Below are 27282 nucleotides of genomic sequence, written 5' to 3'. Positions count from 1 at the left end.
GACTCGGGATGGCTCACAACAGTGGCAAAAATAGTATACAATGACAAATCTAATATTAAAAGTCTATAATAATAAATCTAACATTAAAAGTCTAAAAAAAACCCATTGTTTAAAAATCATACATACAACATACCATACATAAAACTGCATAGGCAAGGGGAGATATCTCAGTTCCCCCATGCCTGACGGCAGAGGTGGGTTTTAAGGAGTTTATGAAAGGCAACGAGGGTGGGGGCAATCCGAATCTCTGGGGGGAGCTGGTTCCAGAGGGTTGGGGCTGCCACAAAGAAGGCTCTTCCCCTGGGTCCTGCCAGCTGACATTGTTTAGTCGACGGGACCTGGAGAAGGCCACCTCTGTGGGATCTAACCGGGTGCTAGCCCTCTAAACCATCCCAATTTCTCATGCGGTCCCATGGCAAAATTAATTGCCCACCCCTGCCTTAGATAATGGGATGTGCAGCATATAAACCAGTGATGGGTTCCTCCTGTGGCATGGCTAACCGGCAGGAAGGTAAGTTAGAACCCACCCCTGATATAAATATAATAATTAAATGAATAAACTGTGGGCTCATGACTGCAGTAGCAAAGGCTGCTTTGTGTTGCCAAGCTGTGGGACAGTAGGCAAGAGATTCTTTTTTTACCCTTGCAATTGTAGCTCAGATCCAAGTGGAAACACAACAATATAAGTTCAGAGGTTCCTGTACATGAGGAGCCTCTTTCCTCCAAAACAAAGTTTAATTAGTACGTGTGGCATTCTGAACAGATAAAGTCCATGATCATTGTTAACTGTATAGATGATATTGCTACATACCTGAAATATTTATTGCTCCGTTAGGTCTCCAATAAGGAGAGAAAAGTTGTATGTCTCTATCTGTGCAGCAGCTCAGTCCTTTTCTATCTGTACCATCACAGACAATAGAAACATTTTCTGATGGCACAAGTTTAATTTGAGAGATCACTAGATTAACTTCACCTCTGTATATTGAGGGCAATTTCTGTGATTCGTCTCTAAAATTGCAACCAATAGTTTCTGCAAAAAAACCAAACAATCAATATGTTATGGGCAAACAGGGTTTCCTGAAATAATACACTTGTTAGGCACAAAATCCAGTTTTGAAATATAACAAGCTTATCACAGTTCCCTAATAAAATAAATGTATGTTGAAATTCTAATACATGAAGATATATCTCAGAGAAATAATCAGTACCAGACTGAGCATGAGCCGGAATGGTGAATTTAAAAAGTATAATGCGGTATTATTTTGCTTAAATAGAATAACCAATTCAGCTAACATCATATCAGCCAGCAGACTTCTAGTCATGCAACAGGACTTTGTTTTTCATCCTAAATCTGCTCTTGAGAGTTTCCCAACCATTTTGTTCAAATTTGAGACTGCAGCAACAATATAGGCTGGCAGCATAATTTTTGGTAATTTTGGTAAAAAAATATTCAATTAAAATTATGTAACGGTAACAAAACATAGCTTCCCTTCATCATTTCAGGCACCATACCTTAAGAATGAGATAGGAAAATTAGCACTCATTCAAAGAAGGCCACCAAATGAGCAATCAAATAAGTGCTGTGAGGAAAGCTGGTCAGAAACAAGATTCATAGGCAACTGCAGGGGGCAGACAAGTGTCAGAGCACACAAAGTCTACGACTTACAATTTCTATTTACCGCTGAGAAACAAATATGTAAGATCAAATTTCACATGTGCCTGCTTCATTTTGATATAAAACCACACTGCTGTGGTGTTTAGGTGGAGCCAATTAGCCAGAGGGGTGGTAGGCTTTGCCTCACTGGAAACCCAAATAGTGATTCCCCAGCTATTTGTTGGGAATGGTCTAAAGTTATAAATATCCATGATGTCCTGTAATACCTTTCTTTCTGGTCTTTGCTGGTCCCACAAACAAAAGGACTCATCTTAAAGTTAACTCTGTCTCTCAACAAAACTTACACAGCCCCCACCACAACTTGGAAACATTTGCTGGAATGACTGACCTAGGCCATTGATATACTGGAATGGACATGTTGATACTATTAGGTAGCTATCAGCTTATCCACACATGTTGCTATTTTTTTTTGAGGACAGAAACTCATAAAATGATATTCAGCCACACCCCAGACCATTACCAAGGCCATCCCCACCCATCATTTCTTGCTTTGCCTCCAGACTGCTGTTTTCTGACTGTTGCCAGCACAACACAATCAATGCCATACAATCGACATCTAATCTCACCACTGATGGAGGAAAATTTGATGAAGCAGGAAGAAAGGTTATTATTGGGAATACATCAGAACAGGTTCCATGGTGTTGCCAGCATTGATTCAATCTTTTTAATATAGTCTGGCTACAGTATACCAGCAGTGTTCAAGTGACAGTAATATTTTATGCCATACTTCAGTAACTTTGCTTAGAGGCAGTGATAGCATGTTGTTTTCCTAGTATAATAGAATGAGTGTGTTTGGTTATACTTTCCCAAGTTTTAAATCTACGAGGAATATTATTTCCAAACAATCCCAGTTTTAAAAGAAACATTGTTAGCTCCAGCAATGGACTGCAAGGACCACAAATTTCCGAACTATTTGTATCTTATGACCAATATTGCCTTTGCATTACACTGTTTATAAGAAGAGAATAGGGGTGAACTGTGGAGTTCTTGGTGCTCTCTGAACTTGATTGTTTGCTTGCAGACATTGTGTTCCCTAACTAGAAATATCACCAGTGCTAGGAATTATGGGGCTTGTTCCCTGTTTATGTACAATGGCTTACCCTGCTAATGTTAGCAGGGTTGTTTGTAAGAATTATTTCTGACATTTTGACTGCTGATTATCAAGCAAGATGGATAACAACTCCAGCACTCTTCTATTTAGAATTCAGAATTACCTGCTTCATTCAGCTTGATGTCTGTTATTGTCAGAGTTGCTATCTTGCTTCCCTCTTTAACCTCTTCTGTCACAGTAAGCCTGTCAGGCATGATGACATTATAAGTCCAGGTCACCTTTCCTGAAATGTATTCTGCCATGCAGGTTATTTTTACCGTATCTCCCTCGAAAATGTGTTCAGGAGAAACAGAGATGTTTACATTACCTAGCATGGCATAAAGAAATTTCTTCAAAACTCATGGAAAGCAAAATGTTTATTATCACCACATATAATTTTGTGAAATATACAATTTAATAATTGCTGTTCAGTTTAAGGAAAGTTGCAGCTATTTTAAGGTGTAACACAAAGATTATATATATAGGCCTAGAGGCAAAAAAGGAGCTGTGACGTTCCTTGAAATATACCAGGGTGATCCGACATTAAAAAAAACATATAGCCCCTCCCTGGTACACAGCTGGAAGGGATCTGATCTGATAGCACCTCTGCTAAGTCTCTGCCTTACAAGGCAGAGTCCACAGGATCAAATCCCAGTAAGGAAGGGTGTGGCTAGCTGATGAGGCCAGAACAACATACATCTATATACATATCACACACACATAGACACACTGTTTCAGCATGAAAAAATAATAATTTTCCAAAGTATTAATTCTAAAATTCATATTTATATGTGAAATAACATATAATATACAGTATTGCTTGTATACTGATCAGCTACTTCATAGTGGTATTTTGTACTCTTCTGGACATGTTTTGAAATCTATTGAAACTACCTAGCAAAATTAAGACATTGACATGGATATCTTAATTGCCTTAAACATTGATGTCTTCAGTTCAAAGGAGCTCTGGTTCAGGAAGTGAGTTAATTTTGCATGTGGGACTTTCCAGGGTGATTAGCAATAATTTAGCTTAATGAATATAATCGTCATTTTCCAACAATCAATGGCCACCTTTTCACAAATCCATGTTCAATTCTTCAATACCATAGCTTGGTCTATGGTTGTAAAATTATATCAAAATTCTAAATATATTTTCTTGCCAGCGAGGACAGCAATTGTATTCACCAAAACAGAAATAGAAATTTAAATAAAAGACATTAAAAAACATTACCAAGTATTTCTTTTGCAAATGTGGAAGATTCTGCATTGTAGGGATAACCTAAAAGAGCAGCTATCTTAGGATGTGCATTTTCAAGTGGGATCTGCCTTGCTGAGGTTATTTCATAGCCAACCATGATGCTTCCAGGCCTATGTAAAAAGATTATTGTCCAGTAAGTTCGAGCTCATTATGTAATAAATGATACTGGCAACATAGAAGTTTGAAAGCCTGCAAATGTGAGTAGGTAAATAGATACCACTTTGGTGAGAAGGTAATAGCTTTCTGTGCACCTTCAGCATATAGTCATGCTGACCACATGACCATTCAGATGATGCTGGTTCCTTTAGCTAGTAATCAGAGATGAGCACTGCCTCTCTAGGGTCAGATATGACTGGACAGAGGAAACCTTTACCTTACTTTTTAAAATGACTTTTAAAGCTATTTTCATGGTAGTTGTACTAAAAGAAAACCAGATGTAGATTGCCTCATCATTCTCTTCCACAATTCTGCCTTATCTACTCAAAAAGCAGTATAGCCCAATGTGATGGTTTATGGTTAACAGGACAAAGGGATATTCAGTAGTGGACTCTTGCTTCTGCAGTAGATTTCACTTTGTGGAAGAAGAAGGGCTGTGACTTTCTTCACAGCTGCAAGCTAAGTACTTACGAACTAATAAGGGACTTATACAAACTACCAGGTTGTTTTGGGACAAGTGCTCTTTGCAATACAAAAAGAGTGCTTAGTTTATTTTGAATTTTGTGATAAAGAACATTGTTTTGAATTTTCAAACGTGTGTGTGTCTGAAATTTGTACCTTTGAATTTTTGGGAGGCTCCTACCAGAGAGTCCGACAGAACAGTTAGTATCTCATCCATGGATATTTTTCAACTTTCTAATTCAGGGTGACACAGATATTAGTCCAAAGTCAGTCACTTGGTTTCCATGCTAAGAGGTTTCCTGTTCCTAATACAATATCTTTAAATATGACAAATATGTCTTTCAATTATCTGTAGGTTATAGAGGTTGCATTATCTATAGAGTGGGTTTTTTTTTTGCTGATTTTACTGCAAAAAAGCTTTTTTCTGCATTGTAAGTTTGCACTACTTGAAGATATATTTCATTTTATGCTTAACATTTATCAGTTGGCTCATTATATGAAATTGAAACAAATCATTTTTTCCTATAATCTTTTCAAATAAAACAAAAAAGGTTTTCGTACCTGAATCCTGTAACTGTTGCATTTATGAAACCCGGTAAAGTTGAATAGCCCTCAATAAACTGAAAGAAAGCAATACATTTTGCAGAGTATTTATTATTAATTAAGACCTCATTATTTCACTTACTATTACAGATATATCCTACATACTTTCATGAAACATCAAGCAAATACAGTGGTACCTCTACTTAAGAATGTCTCTACTTAAGAACTTTTCTAGATAAGAACCGGGTGTCCAAGATTCTTTTGCCTCTTCTTAAGAACCATTTTCTACTTCAGAACCCGAGCCCGGAAAAATTTCCCAGGAAATCTGAGAGCGGCACGAAGGCCCAGCCAGTTTCCTGCCATTTCCCATTGAATCCTGGCCATCTCGGGCTTTTCTGAGCTGCCAGAGGAGCCTTTCAGTGGTGCTTAAAGAGGCTTTGGCAGTATAGAGCAAACGGAGTGTTTTCCTTTCTCTGGACGCTTGGAGAGGGAATAAACCTCTGCCAGCGCCCAGAGAAAAGAAAGGCTCCCTTCGCTCTGTGCAGCATCTGTCCTACTCCTCTTCCTCCTCCTCTCACCCAAATTCCAAGCTTTTATTTCTTTCCTAATGGGTTTGCACGCATTATTTGCTTTTACATTGATTCCTATGGGAAAAAAATTCTTCTACTTAAGAACGTTTCTATTTAAGAACCTTGTCACGGAACACATTAAGTTCTTAAGTAGAGGTACCACTGTATCATAATTTTTCCAGTCCTGGTCTTATGGGTTAAGGGTTCTTTGACGAATCTAATATAGAAATAATCTACTAAAAGTACATGAAGAGATACATTGGATTACAATACCCATAACACCCAATCAGCATGCTTATCAATTAAGAACATTATTATCTAAAACAGGGCTCCCCAACCATTTGGAACCAGACTGTGTAAGTGGTGAGTGAGTGCAAAGCTTCATTTGTGAGAGTGGTGAATAGAGGCATGCAAAACCATCCTTTCGCCCCACCTACCACCCTTGCCACCACCACTGTCTGCCAAGCTGAAAAGATTCAGGAATACTATTCTAAAACATCTGAAAGGTATTAGATAAGGGAGGTTAGTTTAGACTGAATCTTAATTCAAAGCCAGAGTTTAATCAAAGTAAGCCCATTCATTCCTGTCATAACAAGATGAAATAAATACTTTCCCAAGCTTTGGCATTTCCTTGCCAAACAAGCTAACAGTAAGCAGCTCTACCAAAGAACCTCCAAGATCTACCAACACTGACAGGGCAAGCCACTAGACCATAAACTGAATGTAAACTCCACTCCCTACTAACCCTGATACTGTTACCTAGTTTGGGTGATGAAACATGTGCAAGAAAACAACCAATCTCAAAGAGCACTAAGGATCTCTTATTTCAATTCTGAGCTACAAATATTTTCCTTTATTAGATTAAAGGCTGTATATTGCATATGGAATGCTTCTTCTACTCTTCCACCATGCTATTGCTAGATAATCCCTAGATGAATATGAACTTGGGACCCACATATAGCAGCTAGTATTTATTACTTTCAGTTACGTAGGCATTTCTATTAAAAATATGTTTCTGTTTTTGCAAGTTTGATAGCATCAGTCCCCCAAAAATACATTATCCTTCATAGACCATTCAAAATATCAGGTCCATTCCCAGCTACACACAAAAAGCAACAGGATTACTTAATTTTTTTCCTTGAAAATATTTTGCTTTTTATTCAAGATGCTTCTTGGATGACAAGCAAAGCATTTTCAAGGGGAAAAAAAACCTGAGAAAGTCCAGTTGCCTCTTGAAAAGCAACTTTGGGACAACCATGACTCTCCATAGACGACTGGAGACCATTTTCACATTTTCAGTATAGTTATATACATTTACAATAATAAAAAACCCAATCAACAAACAGTGGGAGAAAGCCAATGTTTGTTACTCCCAAAGCTATGGCAGTTCAGGGGCTATTTCAATAACAATTTTTAACCTCCTATTGGCCATCTGGAAAGAGAACAGACTTATTGCCTGTTTTGAGCCACCAAAAATGAAGATAATCCAAGGTCAGTTTCAAATTATTTTGTAACAAATTGTAAATGGATATGGAGTGAAAACTATGCAATAGTTTTGCATAGCTTATTTGGGTGGCTTCAGTTCAGAGTTTAGCTGAGGCACTAAAAAGACTATGAAATGGGACTTGCTTTTGTTTTAATCACCTAAATATCTAGACACCTTCAAAAGAAATCCTCTTTAGCTAAGTAATAAAAGTTTTAAAATATCTTGGCAATGTTTTAATTGAAGAATCAGCTCAGACTTACTGCCTTCTCAAGATCATGTTTGTATTGTTTGAACAACTCAGAGGATGAATCCCTTAGATCATTCTTAAAGGGTATATCAAGTCGGACAGACATTTTTGTTATGAGCACTGAAGGAATATCTGTGGTTTTAAAAAAAAGGAAGATAAATAATTTTATTAGCTGAAATAAAGATTTGAAAATAAATAATCATTTAATCATAAAATTCAGTCTTGGCTAAATGCTTACTAGCCCATTCATTTAAAATTCCCATTAATTTAGTTGTGTATTATTTTACAAGAGCTTGCATGAGGACAGGGAGAAGATAGGAATAATAATCTCAAATCTGGAAGTGTGAGCAAATGGAGGGATTAAAATCCTGGGACCATATTAGGAGCAGTAATATTACAAAAGTTGACAACAAGAAATTAAATGGAAAGGGAAATAATTAATAAATATGGAAGATGGAAACAGAGCACAAACAATATGAAATGACCAAGAAGGAGCTCTTTTATGAAAATATAATTGTAGGTAGTAAAATTATGTATACCAAACAGAGAGACCAAGCTAAGGTCACCATGCTTGGGTATCAGTGGACATATTTAGTGGACATCTTATTTTCTAAGAATACCTCCAGATTCTGTGTTGGGAGCATAGCCATAAGAAATGCAGATAATGCTTGCAATCCCTGCTTTGATTTGCTACATGTTTGCTTCTCACTCAATTTTCAAAAGCAAAATGTTATAAACCAATACAATTATTTGTAGCAGAGAGCTCAGCAACAACCAAACAGTGTAGGGTCACCCCACATTGGGGATTTAGGCTAAATGGAATAAAAATATAATGAATGCAGTTGCAAAATGCAGGAGGTTTTTCAATTTTGCAAATCATAGGATTAAAGATTTTAATCAAATTTCAGATTTGAAATTCCAGTATTTTGTTTGATTGCATAGATTATAGAAGTCAAACATTATTTAAATGACATTTGATAGATTCTAGAAAGTGAACAATTGGCAAATTGCAATGGTGTAAAATATAGGCTGTAAAGGCTGTGAGCTGATATCCTAGAGCAGTGTTTCCCAATCTTGGCAACTTGAAGAGATCTGGACTTCAACTCCCAGCATTCGCTGGCTGGGGAATTCTGGGAGTTGAAGTCCAGATCTCTTCAGGATGCCAAGGTTGGGAAACACTGTCCTAGAGCATGTAAAACTCAATCCGAACTTTATGATTTGAAAATAATTTAAGCTTACATTTTGGCAGATTACCCATGAAAAGTTGTGGTTTTTTATGCATGAATTGCTGTTGTCCATCATTGATGATGCCCATCACCATCATTTGCCACTTTCTCTTACCTTCTGTGTTAAGTTGACAAAAGGTCCCTTTAGGAGGAAGCTGCGCAATACAGTTGCAACTGTTTCCCACTGAAGTTGTACTATTATGGCAGACGGGATATGCTTCACAGATCTTGGCAGACCATCCATAATCAGGTTCACAGAAACAATAAGAATGATTATTGCCAGCTGAGTTGCATACTAATATGAGAAAAGAGAAAACAAAACAAAAGACTTAAATCATTGAATCTTACTGATATTTATGGGAGCGTCTTCTGTCCCATATCTCCCAGCAACTGATTAGGGCCACAGGGTTGGCTTTCTCCGGATCCCATCAGCCAAACAATGCCAACTGGCAGGACCGCATGAGAGGGTCTTCTCTGTGACAGCTCTGGCTCTCTGGAACCGACTGTCCCTGGAGATTCCTACTGCCCACCCGCCTGGCCTTCCGAAAGGCCTTGAAAATTTGGCTTGGCCAGCAAGCCTGGAGCCATTAAGCTACACCATTCAGCTCCGGCCAGAAGTAACGAATGTTTTTGTTGAATGAATATTTGATGGGTTTTATATTGTTTTATACTGTTTATATTATTTGTACGCCGCCCAGAGTCCAAAAGGAATTGGGCGGCTTATAAATTTAATAAATCAAATCAAATCAAATTTAATTAATTATTCATCTCACTGATTATATTTACTCTGTATGCATTATTCAAATCTTATACAAACTTGGAGGGTTGAATATCCAAGATTCTAACCCAGTGCTTCTCAACTTTCACTATTTGAAGATGCATGGATTTCAGTCACAGAATTCCCCAGCTAGCCAGGCTGGGTTTAAGCTTTTATTTTTTTAGTATTGGCTTTCAGAAGTGTTTTAGGCTAAATCCTAAACACACTTTGAATATTCATTAAGTATAAATGAATAATACATATGAAATCATGATTTTAACATCACAGGTTGATTCGTGCAATAATGAAAAATATTGGTTAGGGTTAGGGTTGACGTCACTCGTCAAAACTCAATTTTTGACTGTGATGGCCTCCTGCCTCCATCGGCCTAGGAAAACAGAGCTTGGGGAGGCAGTGTATGAATCTGTTTTCGCTGGCAGGGGGCTGCAGGAGGTTGCCATGGATGTGTGCAGCCCTCCCAGCTCCATTTTTGCTGGCAAAGGCACCAGGGGGCGGTCCTTCAGTGTTTCCAGGATGTCCCTGTGGATCAAATCTAAGCACCACATAGCCCAGATCCAGCCTGTGGACCTTGAGTTTGACACCCCGACACCATTTTTAAACCAATAATAGACCTATCCAATCTGAACTGCAAAACTCCACATTTTACAACCCAGATATGATAGGTCCGATGCCCCCATTTCTCCACTGGATTGAAACAATATGTTGAGAAAGAGGAAGGACAAACATTTAAGTACATTAAACAAATTAAGGTACTGTTTTGATAAATCAGATTGTTTTACAGAATTTTATCTGTTGCAGGAAGTATTGCTAATCTTTTATAAATATTTTAGCCTTTCCTGCCTATCTTAATTCTCCCAAATACATTTTAGTTCTGAATCCTTTTATGACTTCCAAAAGAAATTCACCCTCCAACCTCTGATCAAGACATTAAAGGAGAAAGGAAGTAAGTGAACGAAATGTGCTTGCAACTTCCTGGAACGTAAGAACAGTTAATTCCACTAGGTTTAACTGCAAAGAGCCACCCTATACTGCAAAAGGATCTGAAGTCTCTTGATAGCTATTCCTGCATATATAGTCTTTCCCTTGGCTCATGGACATGGGCTGCTAAACTTCTGAGGTGCCAGCAAAGGTAAAATTGTCTAATATTTAATGATTGTTTAAGGCAATAGCTCTCTATGGACTCTGGATCTCAGGCACTTTTCAAGGAAGGAGGTCTAAAAATTCTTTAATTTTATAATTCTATAATCACTATTTTTATAATAAGACTGAAATTATTATTTAGTATTATTCATATTCTCATAAAGGTAGATTGCAGTTTTTTAGGGGCTATATGACAAGTGATGAAGTTGTCACTCTGATGGGTACATGTACTTACTTTTTCTCATATTTGTTAGGGTTTTTTAAAGTAGCAAGTTTAGGATATAAATGTGTGTTTTCAGAATAACTCCATTTTAGAGTTAAAGTTAGTTAACAAGTAATGGGTTTATTATTGTTATTTTTAAATGAATAAATAAACCCAACAAACCAAAACTGTTTGGTGTTCACAGTAACCTTTAAGAATGTAAAGGAGTATTGAGATTAAACTAAACTGCTGGTTTAGTTTTGTAACACAGATCTAGCCACCATGATTAATTATGATGTATCTTAAGACACACACACACAAATTAAATTAAACATGGAAAAAGGAAATGTTGATAGTAAATGGTCAAAGACTACTTACCGGTAGTAATATTAATTTGTGAAATGCTTATATCTGAATCAGGGATATTTACTGAAACTGGGAGACTAAGGTTTTTGAAAAACTTTCTGAGGTCCTCCTGGAGTGAGGTGTCTACAAAGTTTATCTCAATAGCAATCGTGTATTCTGGCGACATGTCTAACAAAAGAGAAAAATGGTCTGTCATAATTAATTATATAATAAGAGTGACTCAGCCATGTCCTGCTATTTTTTTCTCAATGACTAAATCATGTCAGAAAACTCTCAGACCCAGGAGTCAGAAAATCTCTCACAATGAGCATATAAGAGCCTCACTGGTGCAGTGGTTAGAGCGCAATACTGCAAGTTACTTCTGCTGATCACCGGCTGCCAGCAGTTTGGCAGATCAAATCTCAGTAGGCTCAAGGTTGACTCAGCCTTCCATCTTTCCAAGGTTGGTAAAATGAGGACCCAGATTATTGGGGACAATATGCTGACTCTCTTTAAACCACTTAGAGAGGACTGTAAAGCACTGTGAAGTGGTATATAAGTCTAAATGCTATTGCTATATCTTGCCAATTACCTTGCTAGTTTCATCTAGTACAGAATGCAACAATGTAAGCAAATACGTGAATTTTTCAATCACTGCTCGTTGTACCTCTGTTCTAGCAGCTGCATTGGTTGCCAATGTGCTTCCAGGTTGAATTCAAGGTGGTAGTAATAAACTCATGGCATGAGGCTGGGTTATTTGAGGGACCAATTCTCACTGGTTACCTCTACCCATCCCATCAAGATTGACATTATAGGTCTTGCCCATGACCCAGTTCTTTTCAATCACAGTCCCTATTGTTTGGAACATCATCTCCCCACACTCACCCAAAATATTAGATTGGCTGCAAATTCTGCTTGTGCCCTCTTTCCTTGGTCTTCCTGTGATTGTGCAAGCATACACACGCAAACATGCACCCTGAGCGCCCTGCAAGTCCACACATGCATTCACCCAGCACTTTTTCCATGGCCTCCCTGCAATCACAAGCACTCCAGGTCCTCTTTCAACAGCTTCCTTATAATCACACACATAACATACACATCAGATCTCAGGAGCTCTTTACACCCCAGCAACCCACCTGTTCCTTACCTGGGACTCCCTCCACTCCCCACTTAATAACTCACATATCTTGGATTGCAACAACAACCAGGACTGCCTCAGTTGATACTGCTAAGGCGTGACATTGCACTTCATGATCCCCTTACTGAGTGATGGCAGTCCTGATCCCAATTGCAATTTGTAACTTGAGATCTACTTTTATCTTCATTTAATATGTTATTCTGTATGTTTACCACAACAAACATTGGTGCGTTTGAGCTGCCTTGTGTCCTGTCTCTGTATCTCCCAGTATGATGCTCAGTGATCCCAATGACATCTTCCTTGATGATTTTGGGATGCTCTTCCCAGTTTGCTTGAGACTGACCATGCTCTATTGGCATCCTTTTATGAATGGGCAAGCTCTCATACCAATGTGCTTTAACATTGCAAATGTTGATATGTCTATCAACTGGACTATCATTAAGTTTTGTATCTTATGATTCTGGATGAGTTTATTTTTTCTTTTATGTACACTGACAGCATGTGCATCAAGACAAATTTCTTGTGTATCCAATCATACTTGGCCAATAAAATTCTATTCTATTCAAAGTTGACTTCCCTATCTCTACCTATTAAGAAAACATCTGCAAGAAAACAAGCAAGCTCAGAGAGCACCAAGAACCTCTCATTTCGACACTGAGCTACAAATATTCTCCTCTATCAATATATAGCATTGTGCTTAACAATTGTACCTTATTTGTTTCACAACTATATCTGGAACTGATGCCAAAAGTCAGGCATGGTCAAGTGACATTTGACTTTATCATCACACTTTTAACAACTGAGTTGTCAGACCCAGTTGCAGTTGGCAAACAAGGCAGAAATCAGATCATTTCCCAAAGCAAAGCAATTGTACAAATGAAGCTATTATTTGTAAGCAAAAGGCATTCAAAGATATCCACCTACCCTGACGCTTTTGTCTGTGTAACTCTAGTTGTGTGGTGTTTTCCTCTATTTTGCCCCACTTGCTGTGAATCTGAAAGACAGGCATTTTCCTCTTTATAAGACAAGAATTATACATTAGGGAGAGTTTTCAAGAAGAACCATAACTATTCATTCCTGGTGAATCAACCACCAGGAATTTCAACCACCTGATGATTCAACTGTCTGGAGATAACACTTACATAATAGTTCAGGAATGTGTGTGTGTGTGTGTGTGTGTGTGTGTGTGTGTGTGTGTGTGTGTGTGTATATATATATATATATATATATATATATATATATATATATATATATATATATATATATATATATATATATATCAGCTTTTGTCTTCCAAGCCCAGCCTCAATGAACTTCTCTCCTCCCCACCCCTCTCTCTCTCTCTCTTCCTAGGCCAAAGATGAGTCCCCTGAAGATGGACACCAGCATGAGTCCAAAAGCTCAAAAGACAAAATCTCTGGTCCCAGGAACTAACGCAAATTGAATCCTGCAAAACTATACTTGCTGAAGGTATCAAATTCTCAAAAGAATGTTCCATTTTTGAGAATTTGCTACCTCCAGTCATTAAAGCTCCTTGGAGACTCAGTGGCACATGCTGCCTTATTGTAGTTCCTAGATATTCAGAACTATAGAGTCTCAGAATTCCAAGTTATTACATCATGTGTAACATCTGATCCTCAGTCAGAGCAAGTATGAACATTACAGGTACTCACAGATGAATCAACGAAGGTGTCCAGGATGAAATCCCATGAAATCTGGGAAGAGGTGTGTACCCTTATGAGAGCGCTGAACATGGCTATCTTCAAAAAGAACATTATTTCCTGTGTTTTGTTGCTGCACCGAAGGAAAACAAGTTTTATTTATGTTCATTTTTTTAAAAAAAGAAATGCTTTGTTCTTTACTCAAAGTCAACCCAGAAATTACTTTTTTCTTACTTTTTAAAAGTAAGTCACATGATCAAAATTTGAATTCTTGGCAACTGGGATGTATTTCTGGGACTCCCTTCACTCCCCACTTTTGCGATCTTCTGATAAGCAATGTCAATGAAGAAGCCAGATTACTAACTTAACAACTGCAGTGATTCACTTAAAGATTAATAATAATAATAATAATAATAATAATTAATAATAATAATAATAATAATAATAATAATAATAATAATGTATTAGATTTGTATGCCACCCCTCTCTGATTGTTGAAAAAGACGTTGTAAAATGGAGGAAACTTAACACTTAACAACTAACGTTGAGCATAATCCTAGTTGTAGGTTGAGGATCATTTGTACAAGTTGTTCAGTTATAATGCATAGCAATCATTGGCTGCAAATAAATTCCCTCTGATCCCAGAGAATATCAGCAACACCTTTTATCCTCCAGTGTTTCTTTCAGCATATTTAAATATTAAATCCTCTTCTGCCTCCTGTATCCAATCTAGCACTTTTCTGAATTCCCAATTGAAGGTGGGCTGGGAACTGACCAGATCAGAAATCAATCCCTCTTTTTTTAAAAAAAAAAATTTTAATTGATTTTTATAGTAATAAAACAAATATACACAACACAAAAACAGTGCATGGTGATATATGCTCCCGCCACTCAACATCAATCATTCAATCCTTCCATCCAATGAGGGTGTACTAATTTATTATATTTTAAAACCAGGAACTTTAACATATTTATAAAGTATAGAATGATTTCAATGTCTCAAATAAACATATTGTGTTCAGCTGATGCCAGCTTCCCTTTGGTATCTGAATGCCCTTTTCTTAAAGCCTTTACTGCTTAAAATTTAGTGTCTTCTGTTAGATTAGTAACTGCCAGGTACATAGAATAGATCTCTTTGCTGGTTTATTTTGGTTTATCGAAATAAACTAACTGACTGACTGCTTAGGTATCAGAAAACATATATTCTTCCGGAGCAAATCAGTAAAGGCAGACTGAGTCTCACGAAGGACTTATTAGAAGACACACCACCAACATGGAACATGGTTTTCATCTACAACTCAAGATATTCAAATGCATTATTTAAATGTATTTAAGTTCTACTGGACAATGTTATTTCATTTTCTCAGACCTAGCTGACAGGTCCATATTTGCTTATCTCAATTTGAAGCAGATTGTCACATGCAGCAAGAAACAACAAGACAATTATACCAACATGGGAACCAGACTCTGCCAAAACCCCAAATGTCTATTCTGCCTCCCCATCTACTACACATCAACAACATCATGGGCCCCAACAAATACACATATCAGATGTATAGCACAGTATATTTGTTAATTGGTAAGAAATATAAAGTCTATCATCTGTATAACTATTCTCTCTTCCACCTCCTCTTCATCCCAATATGGGTTTGTCAGAAACAAATCATGCCAAACCAATCTCATATCATTTTTCAACACCATAGCCAAATCAGTAGAGTCGACTAATGCAACGTAGTTGACCTCATATACTTGGACTTCAGCAAAGCTTTTGATAAAGTAGATCACAATCTCCTAATCCACAAATTAGAAAAAATGGGGTAGACTACAACACATGCAGATGGATAAACAGTTGGCTGACTAACTGCACCCAGTGGCTCCAAATCCACATGGAAGAAGGTAGGCAATGGGGTACCACAGGTTTCTGTCCTGGGCCCTGTGCTCTTCAACATTTTCATTAATGACCTAGATGAGAGAATAGAGGGGGAACTACCGTAATCAAATTTGCAGATGACACTAAGCTGGCGGGGATAGTCAACACCCTAGAGGATAAGCTCAAAATATAGAAAGACCTAGCTAGATTAACGCTGTGGGCCCAAACTAACAAAATGATGTTCAACGTCGAGAAAAGTAAAGTCCTTCACCTAGGTAAAAAAAAACCTAGATACACATACACATCTGGGAGGATTGTAGTAGTGACTGTGAAAGGGATCTCGGAATCTTGGTGGATAATCAACTAAATATGAGCCAGAAATGTGCAGCAGCTGCTAAAAAGGCCAACACAATCCTTAACTGTATCAACGGGAATACACTCCAAGACCAGAGGGGTATTAATACCACTCTATAATGCCCTAATCAGACCACATCTGGTCGCCACACTTCAAAAGAGACATAGAAACTCTGGAGAAGGTGCAGAAAAGAGCAAACAAAATGATTAGGGTACTAGAAACCAAGCCTTATGAGGAGAGATTGCTGGAACTGGGCGTGGATAGCCTAGAGAAAAGAAGGGTCAGGGGGGACGTGATAGCAGTCTACAGGTACTTGAGGGGTTGCCACAGAGAGGAGGGGGTCACACTGTTTTCCAGGGCACCAGAGGGCCAGACGAGGAACAACGGTTGGAAGCTGACCAAGGAGAGATTCAACCTAGAAATAAGGAAGAACTTCCTGGTGGTCAGAGCAATCAACCATTGGAACGGCCTTCCAGCGGAGGTTGTGAACTCCTGAACTTTGGACATTTTCAAGAGGAGATTGGACTGTCATTTGGCTGGGGTGCTGTAGGGTTTCCTGCTTAAGCAGGGGGTTGGACTTGATGACCTGCAAGATCCCTTTCAACTCAAACAAACAAACAAACAAATTTAAATCCTACATCACTTAAATTACTCCATGCACATGATGAACTGAGCTGTAGCTCTTGAAAGCTTGTGCCCTGAAATAAAATGTATTACTTTTGAAAAGTACTACAGATGGCTTCTGAAGCTTCCTGACAAATTTTTTATTCACAGGGGGGAAATGCTCAGTTGTCTTTCATACCACCTTCTACATGATTTTTCAGATTTATTCAATAGTCAAAAATTTTCTGTGATTATTAAAATGCAAGAACCTCTATGTTTAAACAATTCATATCTTGCATGCAACACATTAAGACAAAACCAATAAAGCAAATCCTGGTTTAGAAAAACTGTTTGCCCAAGTCCTTCAGTAAGTTCCTTAGAATCAGCACCATTCCCTGTTTTCCACAAGATGGGAAACTCCTTTGTTGTTTTGAAATGCATTGTATTTACTGTACATCATTGTTTACTATTGTTTGCTTTTGCCATCAGAGCTCAATGCATATTCTGACCCTCTTTTCTCCATGAAACAATTATTTGAAGAGAATAGGTCAACTAGTGACTTTTACAGTTAAGAATATGCTGGGCATCTGTTGGACAAAATCACTGAGATCTGCTCCCATTTAGATTCCTGTCTTGGATAGGTTTTGTGGAGACACTTATCCAGGAGGAATTGGGTCTTTTTGGAGCTGAGGAAGTAGATGGGATCTTTCAGCCTGAGAGCAATATATTAGATGCCCAACCTGCCTTGATGAGGCCATTTTAAAACTCTGCCACAGCAGCCAAGAGGAGCATCCCACCTCTCGCCACCTCTCGCTTACTCTCTCTATCCTGGCCAAAAAGAGTGCCCGCTGCAGAAGAACCAGCTCCTGGCCAGGGGAGCAAGAGCAAGCCACTTTACGTCTGTCTCCTTCGCTCGGCTCCCCCCCACCCCCGCTTTAAAATGCACTACTGCCTGCACGGAGATTCTCTCCCTGACACTTCTCAGCCCACAAAGATCCTGGAGCTGAGCTGGGAAGGAGCAGAAAAAGTGGCTCCCTGCCGTGGTGCAGGCAGCAGCGCGTTTTAAAACACTGCCACAGCAGCCAAGAGGAGCGTTCCAGTCCCGTGGGGGAGGGGGGGTGCACATAGCCACCTCTCGCTTACTCTCTCTCTCTCTCCTGGCCGCAAGAGTGCCCGCTGCAGAAGGACCAGCTCCTGGCCAGGAGGGCAAGAGCAAGCCACTTTGCCTCTGTCTCCTTCGCTCAGCTCCACCACCACCCCTCGCTTTAAAACGCGCTGCTGCCTGCACGGAAGTAGGCAGGGAGCCGCTTTTTCTGTGCCTTCCAGGCTCAGATCCAGGATCTTTGTGGACTGGGAAGCGTCACGGCGAGAATCTATGGAGCTGCGCTGGCCTCCAGGATGGTGGGGGCCATGTGGGGGAGGGAGAAAGTGCCCCTGCCTGAACAGCCAGTGGATGGGTGTGCCAAGCAGTCTTCCAGCAACGGCCAGAGCACCTTCTTCCTTCTCCTGCTCTCTCCTGCTTTCTTTTTCTCTTTCTGTCTTCCTCCCCCCCCCCCCCCCCCAACATTGCGGAGGCTGGCACAGCCCCACAGATTCTCGCCCTGATGCTTCCCAGCCCACAAAGGTCCTGGAGCTGAGCCGGGAAGGCGCAGAAAAAGCGGCTCCCTGCCTCCGTGCAGGCAGAAACGTATTTTAAAGTGAAGGGGGTGGGTGGGTGGGAGCTGAGCAAAGGAGACGAGAGCCAAAGATTATTTTGCTTCTAGGGCTTCAGGGAAGCTTCCCGGAGGTGTCCGGAGGGAGACTCTTTTCCCAAGAGCTGAAAATCAGCTGGCCAGCGCATGCATGGATGGGAGCTGGAGCTGACATTGGGCAACGTCTTGTGTGCCCTCCGATATGGCTATGCGTGCCATAGGTTCGCCATCACGGTTCTATACCTTTCTTTCTTTCTTTCTTTCTTTCTTTCTTTCATTCATTCATTCATTCATTTATTGTTCTCTCACAACTGGTCACTCTTTTAAACATTATTTCCCTTTGGAAGTTAAATAAGTTATTATTACATTGTGGGCTTTTAAAAAAAATGATTTTGCATCTGGAAAAGCAAACAAAATATTTGAGTAGTTTTATTGTATAGAACTTTGTGGTTTTACAATTGTTAATCCCATATCATCTGTATAACATTTCATCCTGTATTCCTTTCCGTGAATTTTGATCCAAATCGCATATTTATCTTTCCAGATCTTGTTTACCAAGACTTTCAGAACAATTACAAATTCAGAATACCAGTGTACACTTTCGCTTTGCGACTCTGCTAAGTGAAAATTTTTCAGACAGGGTTCTTGTTTAAACCATTGTTTAAATAAACCTTTGCTGTTAATTGTTGGCATGTACTCCAGGTTTTGAATTATTTTCTGGGATATATTTTAAGACCTCCAATTTTTTTAAAAAAGACCATTCCAAATTGTCAAAAGTTTTTTCTGCAGAAATAGTACTGTAGTCTCTCCCCCCCCCCAATGTTGATAAATTCTAGTGCATTTATGAAAAAGATGCTGTTTTCCTTTTTATAAAACAATCTGATCCCTGTGTATAATTTTGGGAATGTATTTCCTCATACATTCAGCTAATATAACAGTGCACATCTTGAAATCAATATTCAAAAAGAATTTGGTTTATATGTTTGAGGTTTCTTCAGGTCATTCCTTTTTGTATTATTATAAATGCCCTCCTCCCATATATTTGGTATTGCTTTTGTTGTTTTAATTTCTTTCATCATCAGTCATGGTACTGCTAGTTTCTCTTTTGTGTATTTTTTTTTAGTGCTGACAGCCTACCTGTGCCAGTCACCCTACAGATTATAATTTTCTTCTTTAATCTCTTTCTTAATTGTTTCTTTAATCTCTTAAATTGGTATAAATTTCTGCCCTTCAAAGTTGCTCTTGCTCAGAGATCAGACAAGTCACCTCATGGCTTGACTTCTGCACTATGGCTTACAAGTCACAGAGGATTAATAAGTAGTTTTGTCGGGATAAGCCTTAGAAGGAGGCTTTCCATGTTTGTCTTCTTCCTGGAAGGAAGGGGTGCTTAAGGACTTGAAAAAGAAAGTTGCTTTGTGTGGCCATGTTGGATGCCTAAGTATTCCATCTTATCCCCATGCTAGTTAAGATAGACTCCTAGAAAAAGCTATCCAGAGTTTTAAATTAAAATGCAGCTGATGAGTGATCCTCTTTCCATTTCCATCTTCAAGGGGGAAATGATACATAGCATATACTCAGTAGGATTTTGTTTGTTTTTATTCTTTGTCTTTTTATGGCTGCCAACCTTAGATCATAACTCTAGGCGGCTTACAACAATAATCTCAAGGGTGCTATAGGAATACTGAATAGGTGTTTGGTTGATTTACAAAATAATGATGACTTAACATAAGAAATCATGTTATAAGATTATATAATTGTGACAATGTGGGTGACAAATATAGTTGTCTCTTCAAAGCATCTGCTCCAAATGCAGTTAGTCGGATAAAGAAAGGAGAGAATCTAGCAACCGAATGGGCAAAACACAAGATACAGAAATCCTATTTGGACCTGCTTGGCACTTGGAAATTTTTTGACATAAAATGTGTTCTCTCATAGAGTAATATTCAACCTTTTCAATTATCATACTTTTTTTTTTCAATTACAACAAGGAAAAAAATAGGGTGGCAAATCCATATGGAGCATTGGAGCAAATCAGGAAGCAATGGCTTTCTACTTCGTTTTGGGTAGGCTGCTTTTGTCCAGGCAGGAACAGATGGGAGGCATGAATATAGAAGTTGATAATGCCAATGTTTGACTTTTATAGAAAACAGAGCATCATCCCAGACCTCTGCTCCCTTGCATCATCTTAGGTAAATTAGGAGCAAATTGATCTTTGGCTATATCCTAATCTGTGCTCTGTTGGAAACAGCATTATGAATGCAAAAATGTGCAAAAAAGGAAAACCATAGTGATCAAAGCCTGGGAATTTTTGAGGATGGGGTGAGATTTGTGTATTTACAAACACAATAAACATTTGGTGTAAAACTGTTCAGGGGTTAGTACAGTTAGTACAATACAAATACAAAGATTTTCCCAAGGGACATTCAACAATTGCTAAAATAAAAACAAACAAGTATTTAGCTGGGATACAACAGTGTGGGGCTAATCTGATGCTGGGTGGGGAGGGCTTTCTCAAACCATTGTATTACAAAATAAAAAGCTTTGTTTCCCTTTCCAGATAATGCATTTTGCCCAATCATGCAGCCTTGAGGTGAATTTCCTGCCCACATCATAGATATTAATATTGGGGCAGTAAAGGTGTTACTTAAGTATGATGTCCATCTAACCCTTCAAACATCATGTTGAGTTCTGGTACTGAAAAAACAAGCATCAACTTTGTAACAACAGCTCTTTTTTATTAGAAATAAAGAAACTCTAGAAAAACCAGCCTTTACAGCAGGAAAGAACAACAGCTCTTTTTACTGAAGAGGCACAACACATCAGTTCAGCCTCTATATCATCTTCAGGAACAGATGATAAAGACCTTGCAGAAATATATATATCAGGAGTTCCCAACCTCTGATCAGTGGACTGGCACCAGTCCGTGGCATGCCAGTAACTAGGCCATGCAAACAAACAAAGTCCCATCCGTGTGATGAAGGCAGCACATTAAACCACGCCCCCTCTAGTCCGCAGAAAAACCTCTTTCCACGGAACCAGCCCCAGGTGCCTAAGAGGTTCCGGGGCATTGATATACTAAATGTTGACAGAGCACAACCAACACAGGTAGGCCACCCTGTTCAGAAAGGATCTGCAACTGATAAACTAGTTGCAGCAGGCTGCATGATGCCCCATGGGCCACCAAGGTTCCTTGTGCCTCAGATGAATGAGGTGAAGTTAAAAACAGAACATGATCACATACTAGTTCTTTACTAAGTGTTTTACAGAATTTTGGATTTTACTTAAAGTATCTTTCAAATGCAAATTCATGAATTTTTCAGCTATGAACCCCAGTCCTGAAATTAATAAGTTTCCATTTCAGGAATAGGAATTCAGGAATAAAATAATGTGATTGGTCTTGTAGCCTTCAGATAGGCATCTGATTTGCCATTTTGTAAGGAAAAGCTAATTTAGAGATATGCTTAAAACCCTGCTGTTCTGTTCGGGTCGTATGTGACCCGAAGCCAAGTTTGAGTCCCTGTAAAAAATTTTCCCTGCATATCTGAAACTTGAAATTTCATGACTGTTCATCATTTCAGGAGTTCTCTCTATGAGAATTTTTTTTGGGGGGGGGGGGGCTTAGTTTTTGCTGGGCAAAAAAAGTTACAAATCTTCTGTTCCCGGGTCACCCTGACCCGGACCGAAAACTCTTCATTTGTAGTGCTTATGTTTGGTCTTTTTGAAAGCTTTTTTCACTTGGAAAGTAGTCTGAACATTTCTGCACACATTGGAATGAAAATTGAACTGAAAAAGTAATCCTTGTTGGTTTATTTTGCACATAAATGTGCCTCCCCCCCGTTTTTGTGAACTTTTTTCAATTTATGGATAGTTTTGCTTGCAAAATGCATTCTATTTTACTGAAGTTGGTGTGGGATTGGTAGCTTGAACATTTCTGAATATAAGAAAAATATAAAGGAACTGAAAAAAATGATTCTTACTGGTTTTTTAACATCAGAAATAAGGCCTTCCCCCCCCCCCCTCGGCTGCTTGCAACCATTTTCACTTTTTATTTTTTTATGCTCCAAATCCAAAATATTATTTAAAATCTTAGGCATTCATTTACTCAATTTAACAATGCTGATCATCAAAAAAATATTTGTGGGGGTGGGGAAAAATTTTTTTTTCTGGGCAAAAAAAAAGTCATGTTTAGTCTGTTCGGGTCATATAGACCCGGACCAAAATGATTTTTTTTAGGTACTTGAATTTGATCTTTTAGAAAACTTTTTCAACTGGAAAACTAGTTTGAACATTTATGAACATAATGATATGAAAATTGAACTGGAAAAATTGAGACTTATATTTCTATTTTGATCAAAAAGCCCCTCCCCCCATCCTTTCTGAATTTCGTGTCAGTTTATATTTTTTAAGGCTACAAATCCCTAAGGAATTTTCCCCCAAAAGGTTTGATATACTAAATTGAACAATCCTGAACATAAGAAAAATATAAATAAACTGAAAAAAATGGTTCTTATTGGTTTATTTTTGCCACAAAAGGGCCACCCCCCTCGGCCTTGCTGTGTGCCATTATTGTCACTTGTTATACATATTTGGCTAGAAATATTTGGAATATCCTTTTGAAAATCAACCACATTGTAGCCAGAGAACTAATTTTATGAAAGAAATCCATTTTACTAAAAAAAAGTAAGTTTGAAATTAACAGCATATTTTTTATATAAATTGAAATAACTTTATGTGCAAAATAAACCAATATGCATCAATTTTTCCAGTTCAATTTTCATATCATTATGTTCAGAAATGTTCAAGCTACAAATCCCACACCAACTTTAGTAAAATAGAATGCATTTTGATAACAAAACTATCCATAAAGTGAAGACTACAGTATTTCACAGAAACGGGGGGGGGGGGGGGGGGTTATGCATTATATCAGCAAAATAAACCAATAAGATTTACTTTTTCCATTTCAATTTTCATATCATTGTGTGCAGAAATGTTCAAGCTACCAATCCCACACCAACTTCAGTAAAATAGAATGCATTTTGCAAGCAAAACTATCCATAAATTGAAAAACTTTTCACAAAAATGGGGGGGGGAAGGCACATTTATGTGCAAAATAAACCAATAAGGATTAATTGTTTTCAGTTCAATTTTCATTCCATTGTGTGCAGAAATGTTCAAACTTGTTTCCAGGTGAAAAAAGCTTTCAAAAAGACCAAATATAAGTACCTAAAATGATCAATTTGCAGTCCGGGTCAAATAGACCTGGGAACATAAGATTGGGGATTTTTTCTAAACAGAACAGCAGGGTTAATACCGTTCTGTTGCTGATATTGTCAAAAGTTACCACCTCAGAGTCTTATATTTATTCCTATTTCTATGATTTTTCACACATACTGAAAGGCACTTCAGTTTAGTATCCAAAGTATAAAAAGCTATTGCCCTGAAGCCCTCAGGAAGCAGACTGAGAGCTCCAAAGCTATTGCATTTAGGCCTTATGCATCTAAAATGAGATATGCTTCTCAAAAGGAAATAGGAAATTTTTGTGATAAGTCACAATTTTACCTGGCTAACTTCCCAGTGACTCATACAATGTTAACCTTTTAATCCAAATAATCACACATTACTCAATTGTTGAACAACTATGCAACTGAATGGAGATCAGTAAACTATTAAAATAATAACTGGATTTCCCAGTCATTCTTTTCATTTTTTTCAGCAATAAAAACACAGATAATTTTCATCTAGAATCCAAACTTGTGCAACTGACTTATTTTACAGGGGTGGAGGAAGGGCAACATATGGCATCAAAAAATGATTAGAAATGATGGTGAACTGAACATCAACAAAAGTCTATATTTGACAATAAGAAACATACTGTCTGTTTATCGATCTGTCTGCCAATCAATGTACTAAGTGCAAAGCATTTGGATTTCTATAACAATATCTAAATCCTTAGATATATTTTGCTTCTTAGGATGAACCTTTTTTAGCCATCATATAAATTTTAGTTATTTAATCTACAGTTGTATGCATTATTTCAGCTGCATTTGAAGCATAGTTAATCGTTGTGAGTAAGGCCCAGTGAAGGGCTACCAAAAATTTTACTACCACACTGTGGCTGTGGCTTATGCAGGATGCCTGCATTTTCTTTCAACATCTTTCAGCGCAAATTGTGTACTCTGGGATGGAGCTACATTTTTACTTCCCCACTCCGGACAACAGCCCACCCCTGGTAAGACCCATTAAAACCAAAGAAACTTATATCTGAGTAAAATTCCATAAAACTGCATTAATAATTGAGAGGAAACTCCACTATTGGAAGGAATTGTTGAGTCTGTCACCTGTACTTCTATAACTGTCTAGTTCGATTCTGCCCAAAAAGAGACACACAGACTTAAGAGGATAATCAGAACTGCAGAAAAAACAATTACTGCCAACCTGCCTTCCATGGGGACCTGTATACTGCACAAAGAAGGTGGTGAAAATATTTACTGATCCCTCATAGCCTGGACATAAATTGTTTCAACTATTACCCTCAAAATGATGCTATAAAACACTCCACACCAGAACAACTAGACACAATAACAGTTTTTTCCCAAACACCATCACTCTGATAGCAAATAATTCCCTCACCACTGTCAAACTATTCAGACTGCATTACTATTAGTCTTCTCATTGTTTCCATCACCCATCTCCTCCCACTAATGACTGCATGACTGTAACTTGTTGCTTAAGATTTATATTAATATTGATTGTTTCCTGATTGTTTATTTGTACCCTATGACAATCATTAAGTGTTGTACTGCATGATTCTTGACAAATGTATCTTTTCTTTTATGTACACTGAGATTGTGTGTCCAATCAGACTTGGCTAATAAACCTATTCTATTCTATTCTATTCTATTCTCTATGAGTAAATTAGGTTGCAATATTCTACAAGAACTATTGATAAGAATATTTTTTAGAGATCAATGCAATCAAAGGAATAATTTCAAGGGCAGTACCAAATACAGCAAAACTTGCAAATATTTTGGAGTTTTAAAACACATGCACACACAGAGAATAACAAAGTCGCTTTTTTAAAAAATTCAAAAATTGCAATCAAGTTTCAGATTCAAAGAAGGGGTCAAAAATATTACTTTGTTCCCTAATCTAGTTGTCTTTCTAAAGTATCTATATCAGATGACTGATTTCTAATGTGACTTTGATTTTTGGATGTCTTTGAAGAGATATGCTCTATTGATTTGTCCTCAAATGTCAGCCACTTAGCTGCCTACAAACTTGATTTCTTGAGTGAAGACTCTTAATGTGCACACCTCCTACGAATCCCTAACCCATTCTTTATTTTCTGCTCAGACTTGTCACATTCTTGACTGTATCACCCCGAGCAAAGATATAACAAGAGCAGCCTATTTTAAATGTAATTTCTTCACAAATTAAATTAAGTACATACATAAATTCTATACCTGTGTTCTTACCTGCCAGCTCGTCCTGGACAATTCTTCTAAACGAAGCTGGGACAATTGTATATTCCTTCTCCTGTTCACTGCTGTGATCCTTGTTTTGCTGCAGATTGAAAGGAAGTTACATCAAATATAGCCTGTTCGTGAAACCGAATGGGGCGTTGCTGCTTAGACAACAAATCCAAACAATGGAAGAAACTGAATGTCACTGTCCCTAAAGCAAGAACACTGAGTTTCCTGATACCATTTGCACCAGCAAGAATCTGCCCTTCCCAGCAGCGGATCAAAATATTTCAGTTCATCTGAAGTGATAATGAATCCTACCCACTGTCATTGCCTCTAGGATATATAAATGAGATAAAAACAATTATCATTTTTATATTGTTCTTACTGTTCTTACTTCAGAAGTAATATAGAAGACGTGAACTATAAGAGGATATAAAATTAATTGCTCTGCTCTTTATTTTTGTTTAGGTTTTTCATCTCTGTTGAAAGGCTTGTTTCACAATAAAAGGAGATTACAGTGGCAGGCCTCAAAATAAACAAAACTAAAACTCAAATTCTAACTAAAAACATGCGACAAGCACAAAAAGACATCTTATCTGCTAAAATGGATATTCAAATTGTCACAAAAATCAAATATCTCGGCATCAATTTGACAAACAGAGTGTCAAGCTTAAAATCAAATAACTATGATATATTATTGGACAAGATACAAACAGACTTGTCAAAATGGAGGAATTTACAACTATCCCTCCTTGGGAGAATTGCAGCCATAAAAATGAACACTCTGCCTAAAATTTTGTTTTTATTTCAAACTATCCCTATACAATTAAAACAGGAATTTTTCATTAATTTGACTAAATTAACTAACAATTTCATCTGGCAAAACAAACGTCCCCGAATCCGACTAAAATATTTACAAGGAAAGAAAGAAGAGGGCGGACTGGCTCTCCCAATTTGGAAGGATTACTATACTGCTGCATCTCTAGATTGGACAAGAGACTGGATGAGTCTAACAAACACTAGACTTCTTAAATTAGAAGGCCATGACCTCTATGCAGGGTGGCATTACTATCTCTGGGACGAAAAGCCGTCAACCCACAAATACTTCTCTAACCACTTGATTAGAAAATCGCTAATTGGCACTTGGAAAAAAATCAAAACTAAATTATACAAAGGAATTCCCATGTGGTACGCCCCTTTAGAAGCCTATGTACACCCTAATTTACACAAGAGAAATATTATATTAAGGTATAAAGACATTTTAAACCCAAATGGGGCAATTAAAACAAGGCTAGAACTTGAAAATTTGGGCCAAAAAGTG

The 27282-nt window shown here is 37.9% G+C and overlaps 1 protein-coding gene across 3 annotated transcripts in view; it reads right to left on the bottom strand.

Moving 5' to 3' along the window:
• Positions 1-26060, bottom strand: part of ADGRF5 (adhesion G protein-coupled receptor F5) — a 48935-nt gene extending 22875 nt beyond the window's left edge. The window contains exons 1-10 of one of the 3 annotated variants that reach the window (XM_070732409.1): positions 25971-26060; positions 13989-14109; positions 13240-13309; positions 11211-11366; positions 8828-9007; positions 7500-7618; positions 5203-5261; positions 3997-4133; positions 2890-3093; positions 812-1030 (exon numbers count right to left, since the gene is read on the bottom strand). In XM_070732409.1, the coding sequence (XP_070588510.1) occupies positions 812-1030; positions 2890-3093; positions 3997-4133; positions 5203-5261; positions 7500-7618; positions 8828-9007; positions 11211-11366; positions 13240-13309; positions 13989-14090 (1246 nt within the window). In that variant the 5' untranslated portion in view covers positions 14091-14109; positions 25971-26060. Of the gene's footprint in view, positions 1-811; positions 1031-2889; positions 3094-3996; positions 4134-5202; positions 5262-7499; positions 7619-8827; positions 9008-11210; positions 11367-13239; positions 13310-13988; positions 14110-25958 lie in introns of those variants that run through there. The other 2 variants (XM_070732410.1, XM_070732411.1) reach the window with 2 other exon arrangements.
• Between the last annotated feature and the right edge of the window lie 1222 nt (positions 26061-27282).

The sequence above is a fragment of the Erythrolamprus reginae genome, chromosome 1 (genome assembly GCF_031021105.1).
Source record: "Erythrolamprus reginae isolate rEryReg1 chromosome 1, rEryReg1.hap1, whole genome shotgun sequence".
NCBI classification, from domain to species: Eukaryota; Metazoa; Chordata; class Lepidosauria; order Squamata; family Dipsadidae; genus Erythrolamprus; species Erythrolamprus reginae.
This window is presented reverse-complemented; position numbering and strand designations above follow the sequence as displayed.